The following is a 17,984-nucleotide window of genomic DNA, read 5'->3' as shown; positions in this document are numbered from 1 at the left end:
TTGTTCATTTTTTTTTATTTTTTATGTATTACATGGTCATAGAAATACGATTTTAATGATTTAGCGTAATTATTTTGTAATATTTTCTATGTCATTAAAATGGTGGGAATATTGTATATCGGGACTAAAAATGTAATTAATTACTATTTGCATCTTTCTAGATGGCCAAGTGGTTCTTAATGACTGTTTCTAAGTTTCTATGTTTAATTATAGTAGTAAGTTGAATAGTTCAAATAATGTGTTAGTAGACTAATGATGCATTTGAAATAGAACTAGAGAGCATTAAAAATTAATTGATACATATTTTTCTCTTGCTGTTAAGCTCAGGTTTGAAAAATATAATGTAACACTTGGAAATAAATATGCAGCCCAATAGTCCAGAACTGGAAGCCAGGATGGCAAATATTTCAACGGCTACCATGTATTTTCCCTTTGTGCTCAGATAGGTCGGTATGAAAGATACCCAGACAATGCAAAACACCAACATACTGAAGGTGATGTGCTGAGCTTCATTAAACATGTCTGGCAGCTTCCGGGCAAAATAAGCTACAACAAAGCACACCGACGCCAATAAGGCGTTGTATCCAATCACTATGTAAAACGCAGGGGCAAATCCTTCATTGCACTTTAATATCATCACAGATGGTTGAGACTTAGTGTCACGGTCCGGGAATGGGGGAGAATAAAGTAACCATACAGAACATATTAGAATTTCTCCCAATGAACCTAGAAGAACAATGTATCTTGGAATCTTGTATCCGATCCATTTCTTTAATCTGCTTCTGGGTTTTATAGCATTAAATGCAAACACAACAGTGATTGTTTTTCCGAGCATTGATGATATAATAATAGCAAAAATGGTTCCAAAAGCCACCTGCCTTAGTAGGCATGTCCCCTTCATAGGACGGCCAATAAACAGTAATATACAGAGGGGAGACAGCATGAGAGACACAAGTACAATATAACTAAGCTCCTGGTTATTGGCTTTTACTATAGGGCTGTCTCTGTATTTAATAAATATCTGCAGAATGAATGCTGTGATGATGGACAGAACAATGGCTGCTAGGGCTAAAGCTAATCCAAGTGGTTCTCCATAGGACAAGAAGTCTATGGATCTCATGATGCACTTATTTCTTTCCTCATTCGGCCATTGGTCATCGGGGCATTCAAGGCAGTTCTCCATGTCTAGAAATAAATAACATGCAGATGCTAAAATATAATTCAACTAGTATATCATCTTGTTGCTGGATTGTTATGTATCAGTAACGATGCTCCCCACTTTACTACTGAGTTCTATTCCTACAACTAGTTTGTTAAACAAATTGGTCATTAAAGTGAGCAACTTCATATTCAATACAGGTAACATTATTATTTATTCTGAATAAAGTAAAGATCTAAAGGAAACTTGATAACTTTGCTTTACTTTGCATAATTCTTACATACTGTAGAGTATTAAAGAACCTAAAAATACACAACAGAAGAGCTGGCCGTAAGGCCGAGAGGTGACTATGTATTTAGGAGAATATGTATTTAAAATGTAAATTGCCTTATAATTACTGCAGATATTTTTGCTTGCATTGAAGAACAAAGTAGATGGCATTACACAGTCATTTTTAAATTAAAGATTAAAAAATTAAGATTTATTGTGATGTCTAGTCCTTAAAATATCACAATATTGTACGGTATTGTGTCTCTCACTAGAATTTTGCTAAATTCCATTGGAAATTGCTTAATGTAATTGAATGAAATGTTACTTATTCTGTTTCCTCCACTTCTACTCTTCATCTTTCCACATACATCTTTTTTCTCATATAAATACTATACATAATTTGCATACTCTAGTGTTTATGAAACAACTAGTTAAAAGGCTATCAGAATGATGATACATGGTGAGATGTTTTAAGCAATATGGCCGTTGTTTCCTACAGATCGGAGTGACACATTGTTTAAAATTGTACCGTGTGTGGGCTTGATGACAATCCAATGCAGGTGTCTGTGGGTCGTTCATTATGCCTGCTGATCCCTCCAGCAGGTGGAAAGATGAACAACCTGTTATACAGGATCATGGCCACATCGTTCCATGTGTAGGCATGATGAACGATGTGGCTATGACCTGCCACTTGCATCTCCAAACCGTGCCACCACACCGCCACGGTCACCTCTGCTGCTGGTATACACATAGAGAGGCCGGTGATGGGTAGGGAATTTCAAAGTAATAAGGCGGCCACTGATTGGCCACCCTATTTATTTGAAATCTTCTGCCAACAGTGGTGGTGCAGTAGGGGGGGGCAGGCCCTGAAAACCCCTGACCACCCCTGATCATGGCCAAACTGAACACTTGAGTAAACCCTCTGATAGCCATGATCAGGGGTGTTCAAGATTTCAAAGGCTGTTGGATTGGATTCCGATATCTATCCATGCGTGGGCATCTTTAGTCCCTATCTGCTCCTACCTCCAGTCTCTGTCTTCACAGCTCCCTCTCTCAATATCCACCAAGTTTGAAACAGATCATTTTGATTTCACTTTCTGTTTGGTAGTAAGGTGGTCCTCTGAGTGGCCTCTAGTGGTCACTGGTGGTACATCACCTCAGATGTGAGGAGTAGTTAGATAATCATCATTATCATCAGGCAATCATTATCATCATTATCTTCCTGATAGTTGCACCAACTCCTGACCATCTGCAAATGATTCACCTTTCTCATTCATAGCGCCACTTCTTTCCAGCTCTGCAGTATTATCACCACTGGTACTACCATTGTACTGTAATGTTAAGGCCCTGACCCCAAGTTCTGAAATGGTATTTCTACATGTCCTTTTACAGCTCCATCCCATAGAACTCAAAATAGACATGTACTTAACTCACTAGTGAAAATTCAGTCCCGGAGTTTTTTTGTCAGTGTCTAACGATGGAAATTCCTTTACAAGCCCATACCAGTAACATGGATGAGTGATTACCTGATACATTGGAGAAATGGCCCTCTGAACATTGCACACAGTCATAGCAACATTTGGGTCTTCCCTTTATATCGGCTTTCCTGTACCCGGGCTCACACGCAGGAACACACAGCGATTTTGGGACCTTTAAATAGAAAGTCTTATTAATTATTAATCATATTAAAATATCGTTTTATACATCCATGCAGATTGTATCATACTAAACAATCTATGTAAACCATTTAAATAAACAATGACACCCAATTAAACGTTATATAACACAATACAACTATTATATTACAAATATATTTAACTATATCACACTTTTTCATAACATTGCTATCACAATGCATTGCAGGAACTGAAGTTAATTTAAATATATTGGTAGATCGGGCTGCAAAAATATTATTATAAAGTTTGGCTGTGGTGCTTACTGTAACTACGTGTTATTTAACACATTTTTTTATTAATTCATACTGACATCATAAACAAACCTGTGCAGTGGCGGTTTTTACCTATGGGCTGCAGCCCTCCCAGGTAAAAAAAGTTTTCCACTTTTCAGTAGTATCCATACCTCTAAATACTTCCTTCCAGTTTATATCCTTTAAGGACTCCTCACACTTGCCAAACTTTTTGCCTTTCTAAAATTAAGCACCTAGTTGCTCCTAGTTGCTCCAATATAATGATCTTAAATGTGATCACTGTTCCCCAATGACTCCCGTATAGTTATGTTAGAAAGAATGTTCCCATTGTTGCTTATCAGGAGATCCAGGATATTATTATTTCTGGTTTGATTTCCAATAAATTGTTACAAATATTAGCCATTCAGGGCATCCCATAAAACATTCCCTTAGCGGTACTACTTGACCTATCTTTCCAATTTATTTCTGGGTAGTAGCAAGAGGTCTTTTTACTCCTCCATATTTATGTTGGGTGGTTTATAACATGTCCCTATTTTAGGTTTTTGAGACCCTTACCAATTCTACTGACTCCATTGTGCTCTTGTATATGTCTTCCCTTATATATGGTTTTAGAGATAATTTAACATATAAAAATACTCCTCCTCCCCTTCTACCTTATCTATTTTTTCTAAACAGACTTTAACCTTCTATGTTAACCTCCCACTCTTGATTCATCCCAAGTTTCGGTAATACCTATGAGATCTTCCTGCCGATTTTACCAGTAAAACTCCTAGCATTCAGATAAAGGCATTTCAGATCATATTTTCCCTTTGTCCTCATCAAGTTACCTTTTACAGTTGCAGAAGGTTCCTGAAATAATAAATCAGTATCATGGACAATACTTGTATTTGGTTGTGTGACTTTCATACATCTGTTGTATACCTTGCTTCCTTCTTCCTCCCTTTCCCTTGCTTCCTCCACAATGTAGCAGATTTTGCCCTCTATTCAACACTCATTTATTTGTCTATGGTTTCTTACTATTCCCTGTTCTCCCTTTTATTTCAGTAAAATTTGTATTACGGTTTTCCTATATAGCGCAATAATATTCTGTTATGCTATATACAGTAATATATTCCAATGTTACTCTTTTAGGATTAATCTGCATAATTTTTTCATATGACTGTCTTTTCAGATTAATCTGTGACAAATAAAGAACACATGCTACAAACATGCTGAGATGTCTTCTAGAATGTTCTCTTAACCACTGATGGACATCGGTGGAATATTTTCCAAAGACTACAGATATGACTGTGGTAGGTACTGTAAGTGGTTTGAGCACACATGTGATTTGACATACTTTTATTATGTATATTTTTATTGTTTTTTTTTGGGGGGGGGGGGGGTCCAACTTTGAGACTTGTACTACTATGAAACAGCTACTAGTGAAGACCATAATATATTATCAAATTGACCTTTGGTTCCACTTTGGGGATCATCATGCACTGGATGAGCCTTCATCTGCAAAACTTGGTTTTGTTAAATAAAATGTTGGTGTTGGTAGTTTCGGTCAACGATTGCAAGAGTGGAACATCATTTTGTGGATTTTATTCATGTTAACATAAGCCATTTTCTTCTTTTGCATCTAACTTTTGACACAAGCATCTTTTGTATTTCTGCACTTTATATCACTAGATATTATACTTTATATCACTAGACTTAATCATTAGTATGGGTACCTGGATAGGAATGACAATACACTAATAATGAGCTCGGCAATTATGTATTGACTAAGTAGGTGGATACTTAGATACGTTGATAATTCTCTTATTAATTTTAAGGGTAAAAGTATAGATCAGTTTTATTAAAAGAGTAATATAATGTATTAATTACATTAAAGGGGGCAAAAACCTAGGACAAAACCACCAGAAAACCAATCAACATTGGAGCCAGGTTACAAAACCCCACTGAAACATGAAACATTTCGCTATAGAACTTTAATGGCAAAAACTGGCTCTTGATAAATAAACACCTTTAGGTTTTTAGTTCTCTTTGTTGACATACCTCACCCGATTTAGTTCCAAACATAATCTGTGCATTGAAAATGATCTCTTTACTGCGATGTGTTGATGAATAGAATGTACTAACGCTTCTCATCCTGCCTGTTGCATCAGGAAACACGTTCCAATTTACAATGTCAAGACGTCCCGGAGTTTCTCCATTTTCAGTAAAAAATATTTCATCTTTGGAGGTTGTCTCGAAACGAACCTTCTTTAAATATTGGTTTAACTATAAAAATGAAAGGAAGGCATGTTGCATCATGCAATCCACCATTTGGATAAAGAACTTTTATAAGGAGTATATTGAATGTAAATTCATATAATTGTTTCATATTTTAAACCGTACCTACTGTTTTAATTAACATGAATATTGCAAAATCAAATGACATTACCTGAAATAACTTAAGTGTTTGTACTTAAAGCATAATTTTATACAAAATTTAGATTTAGGAAAATGAAAACAGGCTACTTAAGAGATTTTGGTGGATTATCGAACATGCATTTTCCCACTGACAACAGTTCATCTGTGGACCCTCAGCATGCTATCTACTGTAATAAAGGGATCCGGATGATAAGTCAACAATGTCTATGTCCATGGTTAAACATCAAAAGGTCCACATGCGCAAGGTTGGAATTGACTAAAGGTTGATCTTGACAAAAAGTTGTCACAAGCAAAAAGCCAACATGAAAAAGATGAGTTTTTAATGTTTTTTTTTTTTTAATTTTGGGACTATGACTTTTTAATACTTTACTATCCATGCCACCACTGATTAGCAACTGTAAAGTGTGCCAAGCATAGCGGTATTGGAGAGACACACTTGGCCCAAAGCATTGCAAGTGATTCAAGCCACACTTATTGGTGTTCCATGTGCTCAAGTGTTGACATTGACAACAATGTTTTTTTTTAAATCATGTCATCCTTTTCATGTGTTGACCTTTTCCATGTCTACATTTTGCTTCTGTCACATTTTTGTAATTGTTGACCTTGTGCATGATCACCTTTTGTCAATGTTGACCATTAGGTGTCCACCTATTGACTGTTGACCAAACTATCCATACCAATAAATAAAATATGAGTGGTACTACAAGAACCAAGAGAGTGGACCCTCCTGTTTCCTGATATTTCAATATTCCTACAGACCGACATAAAATTGTCAGTGGAAATGGGCAGAATTATTCTAAGCAAGATTTTAGGAAACCCAATAATAATCTAAATGTCAGACCCCATTTAGTTAATATTTCCTCAGTTTTCAGATTTAGATGAAATCATACTTCAAAGTCTGTTTGGCATGATACAGAGTCTCTGCTTGGATTTGTTGCTCTACAAAGGCAGTTATTTACTAATGCTTGATTTGTATCAAATTAAATCAATCTAAATGAATCTTAATTGATATAGGGTTTCAGGGTCTAAAACATTATCATCATTAGATTAATTTTTAAATGTTCATAGTGTGTTTTAGCCTCTGAAACCCAACATTGATTTTAACCCAGTGATCTTTAAGCAAATTTATGCTTATGAGGAATTGGATATTTTAATGCTCTATATAAATGCAGGAAACAATGTACACTGGAACTATAGGTAAACATTAGCTGCCTCCTACCAGTGGTTCCCAAACCGGTATAACAACATAGATTGCTATATAAAAAACATAAGTGGTCAGGAAAAGGTTAATCATTATATATAAATATACAATGAAATTGGGGGGCGTGGCTTGGCTGCACATGGGAGAAGACGTGCCTGGTGAGATCTCCACAGATATCCTGTTCATTGATCCTGCCCCAGGGACTGTGGCTCTTTGCCTCCTGTCCACTTCCCCTCTGGGGCCTCTCCTGTGTCTCCTGTGCTGCCCCCTGGTCTCCTGTGAGTCCTCAGCGCGCTGATTATTCCTGATTCCACACTGAGCCTGCCGCGATCTGAGCTCCCCGACGCCACCTTGCTTCCCATTTACTCCCTGTTTCTCCACTGTGGTGCTGTCTGGTGGTCGAGGTGGTGGAGATGGCTGCTGAATGGGCTGCTGGCATGAGCTTTCCTGCCCGATTAAAGATCTCCACTGTGGCTGATGGCCTGCAAGGAGGGGAGCGACTCCTACATATTGTGCTGCTGCGGCTGACTGGACGCCGGGCGCCATCTTAGATCCTCCGCCATTCCCGGTTCAGGATCTCCTGCAGCTTCGTGCCGCGGCTGGTAACTCCTGGTGTGCGCTCTGGCCCGGATACCGCTGGTCTCCTGCTGTACTGTTAGTATCCTGCTCTGATGCGTCCTTACCAGGTGGGTTGAGGTGACAAGTAACAGTGGCTCTCTGTATTGTTGAGCGGTGAGAGCGAGAAGCAGTCTCTTTTGGGACGTGCTACCATGGTTCGCACAGAGGGTGCTGGCACCATCTTGCCTGCGTGTGCCCTTGGCTGTGGCGTTTATGCTCATCTGTTGCTATCTAGCTGGGACCCACTGTGATCACTAGCTTTTTCCCTCAATTGGTAGTCTCCCATATATGATTATGGAATCTTCTGTACATCTTATCCTGCGTGCGATATATGCTTCGTCTACCAGACTCCTCCTTCATTTGGATGAGATCCAGGAGGGTGTCCCCTCTGTCAGGATATCAGACTTAGAGTAAAATTGTAATTATGTTTTTTAATTATGTGTAGTGATCAATGTACTTTTTAGTCCCTCTGTACCCTGTGTACATCATGCTTATGTGACTATTCCCCGTTTGTATGTATGTTCCCAGGACTTCATTCATATAACATTATCTTGTACATCATATGGTGTTATCCTTATATGGTCACACAGGAAGCATCCCAGGAGAAACTACTGTATATAATCTCACCAAGAGGCAATCTCCACAGGGGATGATCCAATTACCCTGTTATTGTTCCTTCTATTTACATTCCCTTGTGCCTTCCTGAACTCTAATGCTGGGTACACACCAGGACGACTAGGGCCCGATCCCCACAATCTAGATCCAATTCCGATCAATTGGATGTAGATTGTGTGCTGATTGGGCCCTTTTCTGACCTGGTGTGGACCGATACCGATCCGATGCGCGGTCCCGCGGGTCGGTCGTTATTGAGATCCTACCTGCTGCAGGTAGGATCTCAATGACGACCATACAGCCGGGTACGGGTCGCCATCGGATCGGACCCGCTCACGGTGCACATCGTGAGCGGATCGTGCCCCCCCCGCGTCATCGTGAGCAGGTCGGACGAGACACTGACGACCCGCTTACGATGTGCATCGTGAGCGGGTCGTCCTGGTGTGTACCCCGCATAACAGTACCCTGACACAGCAGGGGGACAGCAGGAGAGTGATAGCTGAGAGGCAATCTCCACAGGGGATGATCAGGACCTTGTTCCTTCTATTTACCCTTCCTTGTGCCTTCCTGAACTCGAACAGACATTGTGGAGCCTGAGACAGCAGGTGGGCAACAGGAGAGTGACAACTGAGGGAGGGGGAAGAAGAGGCCAGATACCTGAACCCACCAATAGTGCAACTGGGCAACTCCCCCTGATGGTGCTAGTACCGTGGGAATTTGGAATGTCTTAAAAATCACATGCACAGGCCAACTCCTAATGTTAGTCACTATCCTGGGATAAGAGGTACTGCCTAGGTATCTTGTGGAACGCATCATCTGCCCTGGGTGGGTCCTAGTACTCTCCTATGTGGAGCATCTGCTATCACTGCTGTGTGGATAAGCGATAGTTTTGCTCTGTGGAATTGGTTTGGAACTGTGACTCTACAAGGACTGCTACCTGGATATCGTTTATATGCTACATTTGCCTATTGTTCCTGTTAATTATCTATTTGTGTGTGCTGTGGAAAATAAACCGTTATTTTGGTTTCATCTGCTTGGTGTCTGGATGATTGAGGATGATCCTCACACCCTCCTCTTCCATTAATCCTAAACAATGTGATGCAGTTGATAAGGGAGATATATCTGTGCCTATTGACATGATGCCTCTGTCTGTTTCTGTACCAGATTCTGTTTTGGATGGGTATACATCTGTGGACCAAATTAAGAATATTTGCAGGTATACACCCGTAAACATTGATTGTGTCGCTGCTTCTCCTCAATCTCCTTTTTTGCTACTAATAGCCCTAATGAGATCCTGGAACTTGTTTACTTCTATTCATATAATGTTACTTGCATATTTCAGTTGTTCTCCTGTTTTGCCTGGCAATAAGTTTATAATACCGAGGACAGTGCGCAGACCACCAATGCTTCCTTGCAAGTTTATAATACCCCTTTCACACCAGCCTAATTTCCCGGGTTGGGCCATGACTCCGGCAAAAATTGCCGGGATTTCAACCCTGCTATGGAGCAGTGTTGTTCCCGGGTTTAAAGCGGGGACCTGGCTGGTGTGAAATGGGGTTAGTTTATACTTACCCGAGTTGCCGGTCCTCATGTCCTGTCCGGCCGGCTATCCACACAGGCGGCCGCCACAAATGATGGGACAGGTTGCAGATGAAGATGACGCAGCTCTCCGGCGGCAGTGAAGGGCGCCAGAGAGCTGCGTCATCTTCATCCTCTGATACTTTAATCCTAAATCGAGATGCTGTCTATATTTTTTATTGTTTTCCTTTGTATTCTAGGTTTCTACACCCAGTGTAAATATTATGTACTGTATTATAATTTGAGTTATCCTTATTTTCTTCTATTATGTACTACTGTATGTCCTCTTTGTTCCTCGTTATATGGAGGCCATTGCTCTCTATATCTTGCGGTTGATCATCCTGCAGCTGTCAGTTTAACTTTTCTTATACAGTCCTTCTTTGTGTGTATTTATATATCCTCATTGCCAAGTGTGCTATACTACTATATTTAGGGGGATGAGCTGACCTAATACAATTTTTGTTTTAATATATATCCTGTGTTTCATAATTTGGGTTGGGGGTTAGTTTTTAAGGGTAGGTATGGGTAGAATTAGACTTGTATATGTATATTTCTCATTCAGTGTGCAATTGGGATACAAACTGTTTTTTTTCCTAACTAGAATTAGACTTAGTTAGTGTAGTTCAGGCTTGGACAACCTGTGGCTCTCCAGATGTTGTAAAACTAGAAATCCTATTATGCCTTGCCACAGTTTTAGCAATCTCTTATAGCAAAATTATGGAGAGGCATGCTGGGACTTGTAGTTTCACAACAGCTGGAGATCCACAGGTTGGCCAGGTCTGGTGTAGTTAATAGGCGTTAGTGGGTATGGGCTCCAGGTATTCCTAAATTGGGGGTAAGTTATACAGGGTGGGAGGTTATGGGAGGTTTGTTTTAGGGTTTTGGGGGATTTTATTTTGTTAATATTTATTTTGGAGTCTTCAAGTACCCGGATGGACAATATTATTTTTCTTTCCTTTTCTCATATCCTGATATTGTTGCGATACATGTTTTTATCTATCCTTTGTCACAAAATGATTGGGTGCACTCCCATTGATATATGTATAGATCTGACACCATACACTCTTATATTTGAATGTCTACCTGAATGGCACCCTCAGGTTTATGTTCTATATTTATCAGTATTATGCTATGTTATATTACAATCTTTGCCTAACTGTACTTTGTATGCACCCATATCTGATAATACCTAACTGTTTTTACCTACCATTCGTTTTTATATCGCCATAATTAATATGCCCTTTTTTCTATGGTTATGTAAATGTTAATTTTTCAATAAAAATGACGCAAAAAAAAAAAAATATGAAATCAGTGGGAAATACAACTGTGCTTTCTATGCACACAATCTTTCATCTTATATGAAGATTCTTGTTTCTGTTGGAAGCTGCTCCCTGGTTTGTCTGGGTTGTTGCACTCATTGAACACAGGAATCTTTGTGGGAAAGCTGCTAACACTGGGTATACAGAGAAGCTCCACCCCATAATTAGTTACTGTAGGAAACATCCCATCTTCAATCAAACTCCCATATTAGTACATTGACCCCAATGTTTCTTTTGGATGCAAAAATAAAAAATAAACCAATAAGATGATCTTGGGAGTGGAACAGTATATAATGTAGCAAGGATAATGCTATTTTACACATAGAAGAATGTCAAAAACAGAACTTGGTGTGTCTCTGAACACTGATACTCTAGGAGTTGGATCTTCCCTAATTTTTGGGATAGTTAGACCCAAAAAGAGAGAAAAAGATACAAAAGGATAGTGAAGTATTGTTAAAACATTAAAATTGGGGAACATCCAACTCCTAGAGTATCAGCGCTCAGAGACACATCAAGTTCTGTTTTTGGTATTATATGTGGAAGTGTGAGGTGTCACATTTTATTTTGGAAGTATCTCAGAGCTGCTTAGCGCACCATTCCCTTTCTTCACTTTTTACATAGAAGAATGTAATAACAGAAAATGGAATTCATAGAATGTCAGCAACTGTGCTCAAATTTTTCTAGCCTGCAGTACTGGATAATATCCTGTGATAAATGTGGGGGAGCCCTGAGTAAAGGGTTTGTCCAATAAACCCTGTGGATAGAAGCGGCCATAGACATGGCTCCCTGCTGGAACTGTGCATATCTGTCCTGGACACACCATTATTAACTTTAAAAACTTATTGCAGAAACTTTACTGCACCAACCACATCACCATCTCCAGCACTTCCTGCCCAATCCGAGACAGCTGCGGTCACCTGCATTGGACATAGATCCCAGGTGAGGGACCTATGAGTACAGGGGTCCCTAAAAGACACCAAGCCCTATAAGGGTCACGTAGAGTGATACTTCGCTGGCCTTATTCCTGTGAAGATACCCAGGACTCCACATTATTAGCTTAATAAATACACTTTATTTTACAAAAACTATATTCTCTGATTATTTATACCACTTTACACAGTTCATTACATCACAAGGGCGAGCGCTTAGTAAATTATAACAATACAGAAAATATAATTTACATATCCTTCTGTTAATAATTGAAAATAAATTCATGATCATACGCTTACCTTCCAGGGTTTAAAGTCAAGATGACATCCTTGTTCCTTAAGAATCCTTCCATCATTTATGTCATGGAGCATATTATGCAAAGCATGTGCCAGAGAATATACTGCAACATATATACTGTAGGTGTTCCGGAAGCTGTCCACATTGTAAATAGAGCTGTGAAAATCTTTCATAGTATCATTCTCGGTACAAAGTCGTGCAAATCTGCTAACGGACATTTCACTGGTTCGACTACAACCAAATACCATATAATATATAACTGCTGTTATATCATCATGAGGCAAGATCAAAGGGTTTGCACTGTATAAAAATTCCTTTAATCTAGGGATGTTGCCATTATGGTCCAACAAATGCACAGAGCCATTAAAAATGATGTTCACTAGACCAGTCGGATTTTGCTTAAGCATAGTGATTGGTGATGTAAATATCCAAGTTATTGTGTCTTTTAAGTAGAGAGAAAGACTTATAGAAATGTGAAATAAAGAAATTGGATTGCCATGGAGGATAATGACATTGGCATGTGCGTTCTCAATTTGCTTTATGGCTGAATTCAAACTGGTGAAATGTGAATCGGAGAACAAAGCAAAAAACTCCACGCAGCCGCCATTTTCAATGATCTTATTACGGAGCTCATTACCAAAAATCTTGCTGCTTTCATCTAGTGAGGCCACGATCCCTACCCAAGTCCAACCGAACATTTTGAGCAGATGAATGATGGTATCAAATCGCACTTTATCATTGACTGTGGTTCTGAAGATGTTGGGAAATTTTTTTCTGTCACCGAAGGCTGGATCTAAGGCTCCATAGCTAATCTGGAAAATAAATGATTGAAACCATTGATGAATGGACATTAACATGGTAAGAGTGTAAGTATCTATATTTTCATGATACATTTAGTAAAATATTTAACTAGTAAAGCCATTTTTAACAATGCTTAACCAACCTTAACTATTGTCACTTATCTCATAAACCATAAAATCTTATCTTAAGAGGCACTATCATGTAGAGTAACAGAAGGAACGTTCTTGTCTTCTAGGGGCATGCATTCCAAGGCTAAGGTTGGTTCAGGTTTAGATCAGTCGTCAGTGGGACAAAATACAGACTGGTGGCAGTTTGTGGGGGGACCTGACTTAGACAAACCTTGGTCTGCCCACCCTACTACTATTGGAGCTCTCAGCATTGGCCAGTACCTAGACATCCAGCACAGAGGGTTGGTTAACCATTAAAGAGCGCAAGATCTGTGCAGATATGTAAATACATGACCATCTGCACATAGAATGCACAATCTGGATCCTTAACCCTAACAAAAGGGGTCCTCAGGCAGTAGGGGCCACTTGGTGTTTCCCATGCAACCATGTGGGCCATTCTGGTCCTGCCTTTAAGGTTATAACAACATAGTTTTTTTTATATTAGCACCAGAGTGAAGTATCAGAGTAAAGTGGGTGTCCAGGGCAGCTTTTTCCTGGTTCCCATAGCTTGCTCGGTGGTCTGGACATCATCGTGCCAAATAGCAGTTGGGGTAGCACAGTGTGGATTATGACCCTGTGAGTCTCTACACCAGTGTTAAGCATTAAAGGGATACATGTGTGTTCATCTATTGTTAAAAATATCCTACGTTTATGTCACACTAGTTTTTCTTATGAATAATATATAGTGATAATCCTAAAGCCGGTGATCACATATTTTTAAATGCACCAGTCTGGTATCTGCTGAGTTGTTACCAACCATTTTTATGATGGTTGGTTTAAAGCACTAGGTCCAAGGAGTCACAATATTTTATTTCATTACAGCCCTGCATCAAGTGGGTCCAGTGAGCCAGGTCAGTATAGTTATATTTCTCCTTTTTTTTTTTTTTTTTTTTTTTTTTATTAATGCTGCATCAGGAACCTAAAATTAGGGCATCTAGCATGGTGTCAGTTATTATTTATTGTATATATCTATCCCCATCTGCATCACTGGACAGTTTTCTTTTACATTTCCAAAGATTTGAAAACCAGAAAAATCGACAAAGAAAACTGCTCCCACCATCCACTAAAGCCAGAAAAAAAGTAAGCATCAGCCAATGCCATATCAAAATACAAAGTAGGCATATAGAGAATATTATAAGAGATATCAAAAACTCTCAATATATTGTAAATATGCAACTATCGGGAACAACAACGAAAATCAGTAAATCTGAGACTATTGCAATATTACCAATAATCCCCACTAGACACCATCTGAAGCCTCACACCCCCCCCCACCCCCCATGCCCCTTCCCATCAATATAATAGGAATAAGCCCTCCATGGTCCCCAAATATGGTTACGTTTAAACATAGAGCTACGTTTTGTATATAAACATTGTTCTCGTCTTACCACTACGTTCATGAACCCACACCATTAAGAAAAGGTAGGGTCCCTAGATGCCATCAGTGCATTAACTATTGACCCCATATGCCATCAATCCTAAGGGCAGTATTCAATGAGAAAAGTTCTCTGTGTTTTGTGGAGAATTTGTGCTTTGTTCGCCTTGGACGGAGCATTTTGCTCTCCAAAAGCGAGCAACCCTATTCAATGGGCAGTATTCAATGAAAAAAATTCTCTGTGCATGGCGAGAGATTTTTTCTCTCGCCATGCACTCTCCGTGTTCCGGAGCCTCCTGCTCCCACTATTCAATGTATTTAAGACTCGCCGCCACTCGCGGCGAGTCTTAACCCCTGCAGCGGACGAGCGTCCGCGGCAGGGAGCTGACAGGGAGCCGTGGGACGGTGGCATCCAGGGAGATTAAAGTCTCCCTGGATGCCCCAGAACATATGTGGAGGGGAGGGGGCTCCCCTGGACCCAGGCAGCACAGGCTGCCCCCCCCTATAGCCAGCGGGGGACCCAGTATTCGCTGCACCCGATCGTGCATATTAACGATCGGGTGCAGTGAATATATGAATATCTAATGAGCGGCTCGAGCGCTCCGGCCCCATGCTGGCTGCACTGTGTAAAAAAATAATTTAAAAAAAAAATATATATTTTTAATTAAATATATATTCATGTGCTATAAGCACATGAATAAAAATAACATGCCCCTTCACAGAAAAAAAAACCTGATTTTTTTACACCAAAATTAAAAAAAAAAACCTTTTAGTTTAAAAGTTCACATTCCAGCTCTCCATCAAAAGATGGAGAATTTCTACACGGAGAGAGACGGCGAAAATCACTTAGAAAGACGGCGAATATTTCACATTGAATAGGATGGTTCACTTTTGGAGAGCAAAATGCTCCGTCCAAGGCGAAAAAAGCAAAAATTCTCCATAAAACACTGAGAATTTTTCTCATTGAATACTGCCCAGAGTGAAATATTCTCCGTCTTTCTAAGTGATTTTCGCCGTCTCTCTCCGTGTAGAAATTCTCCATCTTTTGATGGAGAGCTGGAAAGTGAACTTTTATACTAAAAGGTTTTTTTTTTAAATTTTGGTGTCAAAAAATCAGTTTTTTTTTTCTGTGAAGGGGCATGTTATTTTTATTCATGTGCTTATAGCACATGAATATATATTTAATTTAAAAAAATATTTTTTTACATTTTTTTTTATTTTTTTTACACAGTGCAGCCAGCAGGGGGCGCCGGAGCGCTCGAGCCGCTCATTAGATATTCATATATTCACTGCACCCGATCGTTAATATGCACCATCGGGTGCAGTGAATACTGGGTCCCCCGCTGGCTATAGGGGGGGGGGGGGGGCAGCCTGTGCTGCCTGGGTTCCGGAGAGCCCCCCTCCACAGTCCTCTGGAGCAGCCAGGGAGACTTTAATCTCTCTGGCTGCTTCCGTGTCCCGGCTCCCTGAAAGCTCCCTGCCGCGGACGCTCGTCCGCTGCAGGGGTTAAGACTCGCCGCGAGTGGCGGCGAGTCTTCAAAACATTGAATAGTGGGAGCAGGAGGCTCCGGAACATGGAGAGTGCATGGAGAGCAAAATAAAACGCTCTCCATGCACGGAGAACTTTCACATTGAATACTGCCCTAAGAGTTCCAGTCCATAAATACAAATATTGTACTATTTCTGGTTTTATTTGTAAAACCTTTTGAAAACAACATATTTTGAATAGTCAATGGTCCGCATCTGCTTTTCCTACCAATTTTTAGAGGAAAAAATCATTAGGTCGACAGTCAAAGGGTGGACACAATATGGTTGACATGGTCAAAAGGTCAACATGGGGTTTTCACAATTAAAAAAAAAAAATCACTTGTTCATATTTGATCATCCCAGTGGACATGGAGAGGGAATATAATAGTGTGCTGAGCCCATCAAGGCACTGTGCCCAAGGCATTTAACATACTGTAGGCAATAAAAAATGTGAAATACTCATGATGATCTTTTCCATGTTGACCTTTTTGATTGCGCTGACACTATAACCTTGTCGACATAATGTGTGTCGGCCATTTCAAGTGTCCACCTTTTTCATGTGGACCAAATGTGGTCAACCTATTGATTGTCGACATTTAATTGTGTCGACCCAATGACCCCTACCCCATTTTTAGCCTGTTCTAAATAAAGGTAGTATTAATACAGGTACTTGTGTATTATCACGGCGCCCATTGCATCGTATACCATATCGCGCGATGTTCTACAATGTCATACAATTTTTAAATTGTATGGAATTGTATATGGCATACAATGCGATGGGATGCGATTAAAAATTGTATAAGCACCCTAATGGGTGCTTACAATGTTAAATGCACCCTAATTGGTGCTTACAATGTTAAATGTACCCCCACGCCACTATAAACGTGAAGCGTGGCGAGCGCAGCGAGCCCGCGAGGGGCGGCGGTATGTGTCCTACGACCTTTTCATACCCCCACTATCCTCGTCGGCGTGGTGTTGATATTATAAAGTGTGGCGAGCCACCGAGCTCGAAGCGTGGCGAGCGCAGTGCATAACTTCACAGGTATACGCGTCCCCTCGCGTGGGCTCGCTGCACTCGCCACGCTTCGGGCTTGGTGGCTCGCTACGCTCGCCACACTTTATAAAGTCAACTCCACGCCGACGTGGATAGTGGCGCTATGAAAAGGTCGTAGGGCGCATACCGCCGCCCCTCGCGGGCTCGCTGCGCTCGCCATGCTTTGGGTTCACATTTATAGTGGGGGGTGGCGTGGGGGTGCATTTAACATTGTATGCACCCATTAGGGTGCTTATACTATTTTTAATCGAATAGGGGGCTAAAATCGCATCGCATCGGGTGTATGGCATGCGATGCGATAAAAACATTGCTCGATCAACATCGGGAGCGCCGTGATAATACACAAGTACCTTAATACATTTCTTTAACATTGAAAAATAAATCCATCCTCCCAAAATAAAATAAAAAATAGAAAATACAGATTATTAACCCGGAAGTTATCAGGCCTGTTATAAAGTTATTACTTGTTTAAATACTGCACAACTTGGTATTTTACCGGTGTCAAACAAGTACCTGGGGGATCCTGTACATCCTGGTAATTTCTGACATGACATAACTTGCTGATGATAATAAATGGCCAACAAATCCAGCAGGACTCTCCTTTTGATAGCAGGAATAGTTAGGTATAAATGATCTTGTTCCAGTCATTATGCTCAAGGTATTTGCTAATGCCCGACGCTCACAGGAGCATGAGTCATAAATGTGAAATCCAAGCGACACATTGGGCAAGA

General features: G+C 40.1%; 1 protein-coding gene across 1 annotated transcript; it reads right to left on the bottom strand.

Moving 5' to 3' along the window:
* Positions 1-289: 289 nt before the first annotated feature.
* On the bottom strand, positions 290-1,183 carry LOC146049517 (vomeronasal type-2 receptor 26-like). Its single transcript, XM_083166056.1, has one exon. It carries the CDS (start codon positions 1,181-1,183, stop codon positions 290-292), a length of 894 nt encoding a protein of 297 aa, XP_083022182.1.
* Between the last annotated feature and the right edge of the window lie 16,801 nt (positions 1,184-17,984).

Source organism: Crinia signifera, chromosome 12 (genome assembly GCF_055691185.1).
Source record: "Crinia signifera chromosome 12, ASM5569118v1, whole genome shotgun sequence".
NCBI lineage: Eukaryota > Metazoa > Chordata > Amphibia > Anura > Myobatrachidae > Crinia > Crinia signifera.
This window is presented reverse-complemented; position numbering and strand designations above follow the sequence as displayed.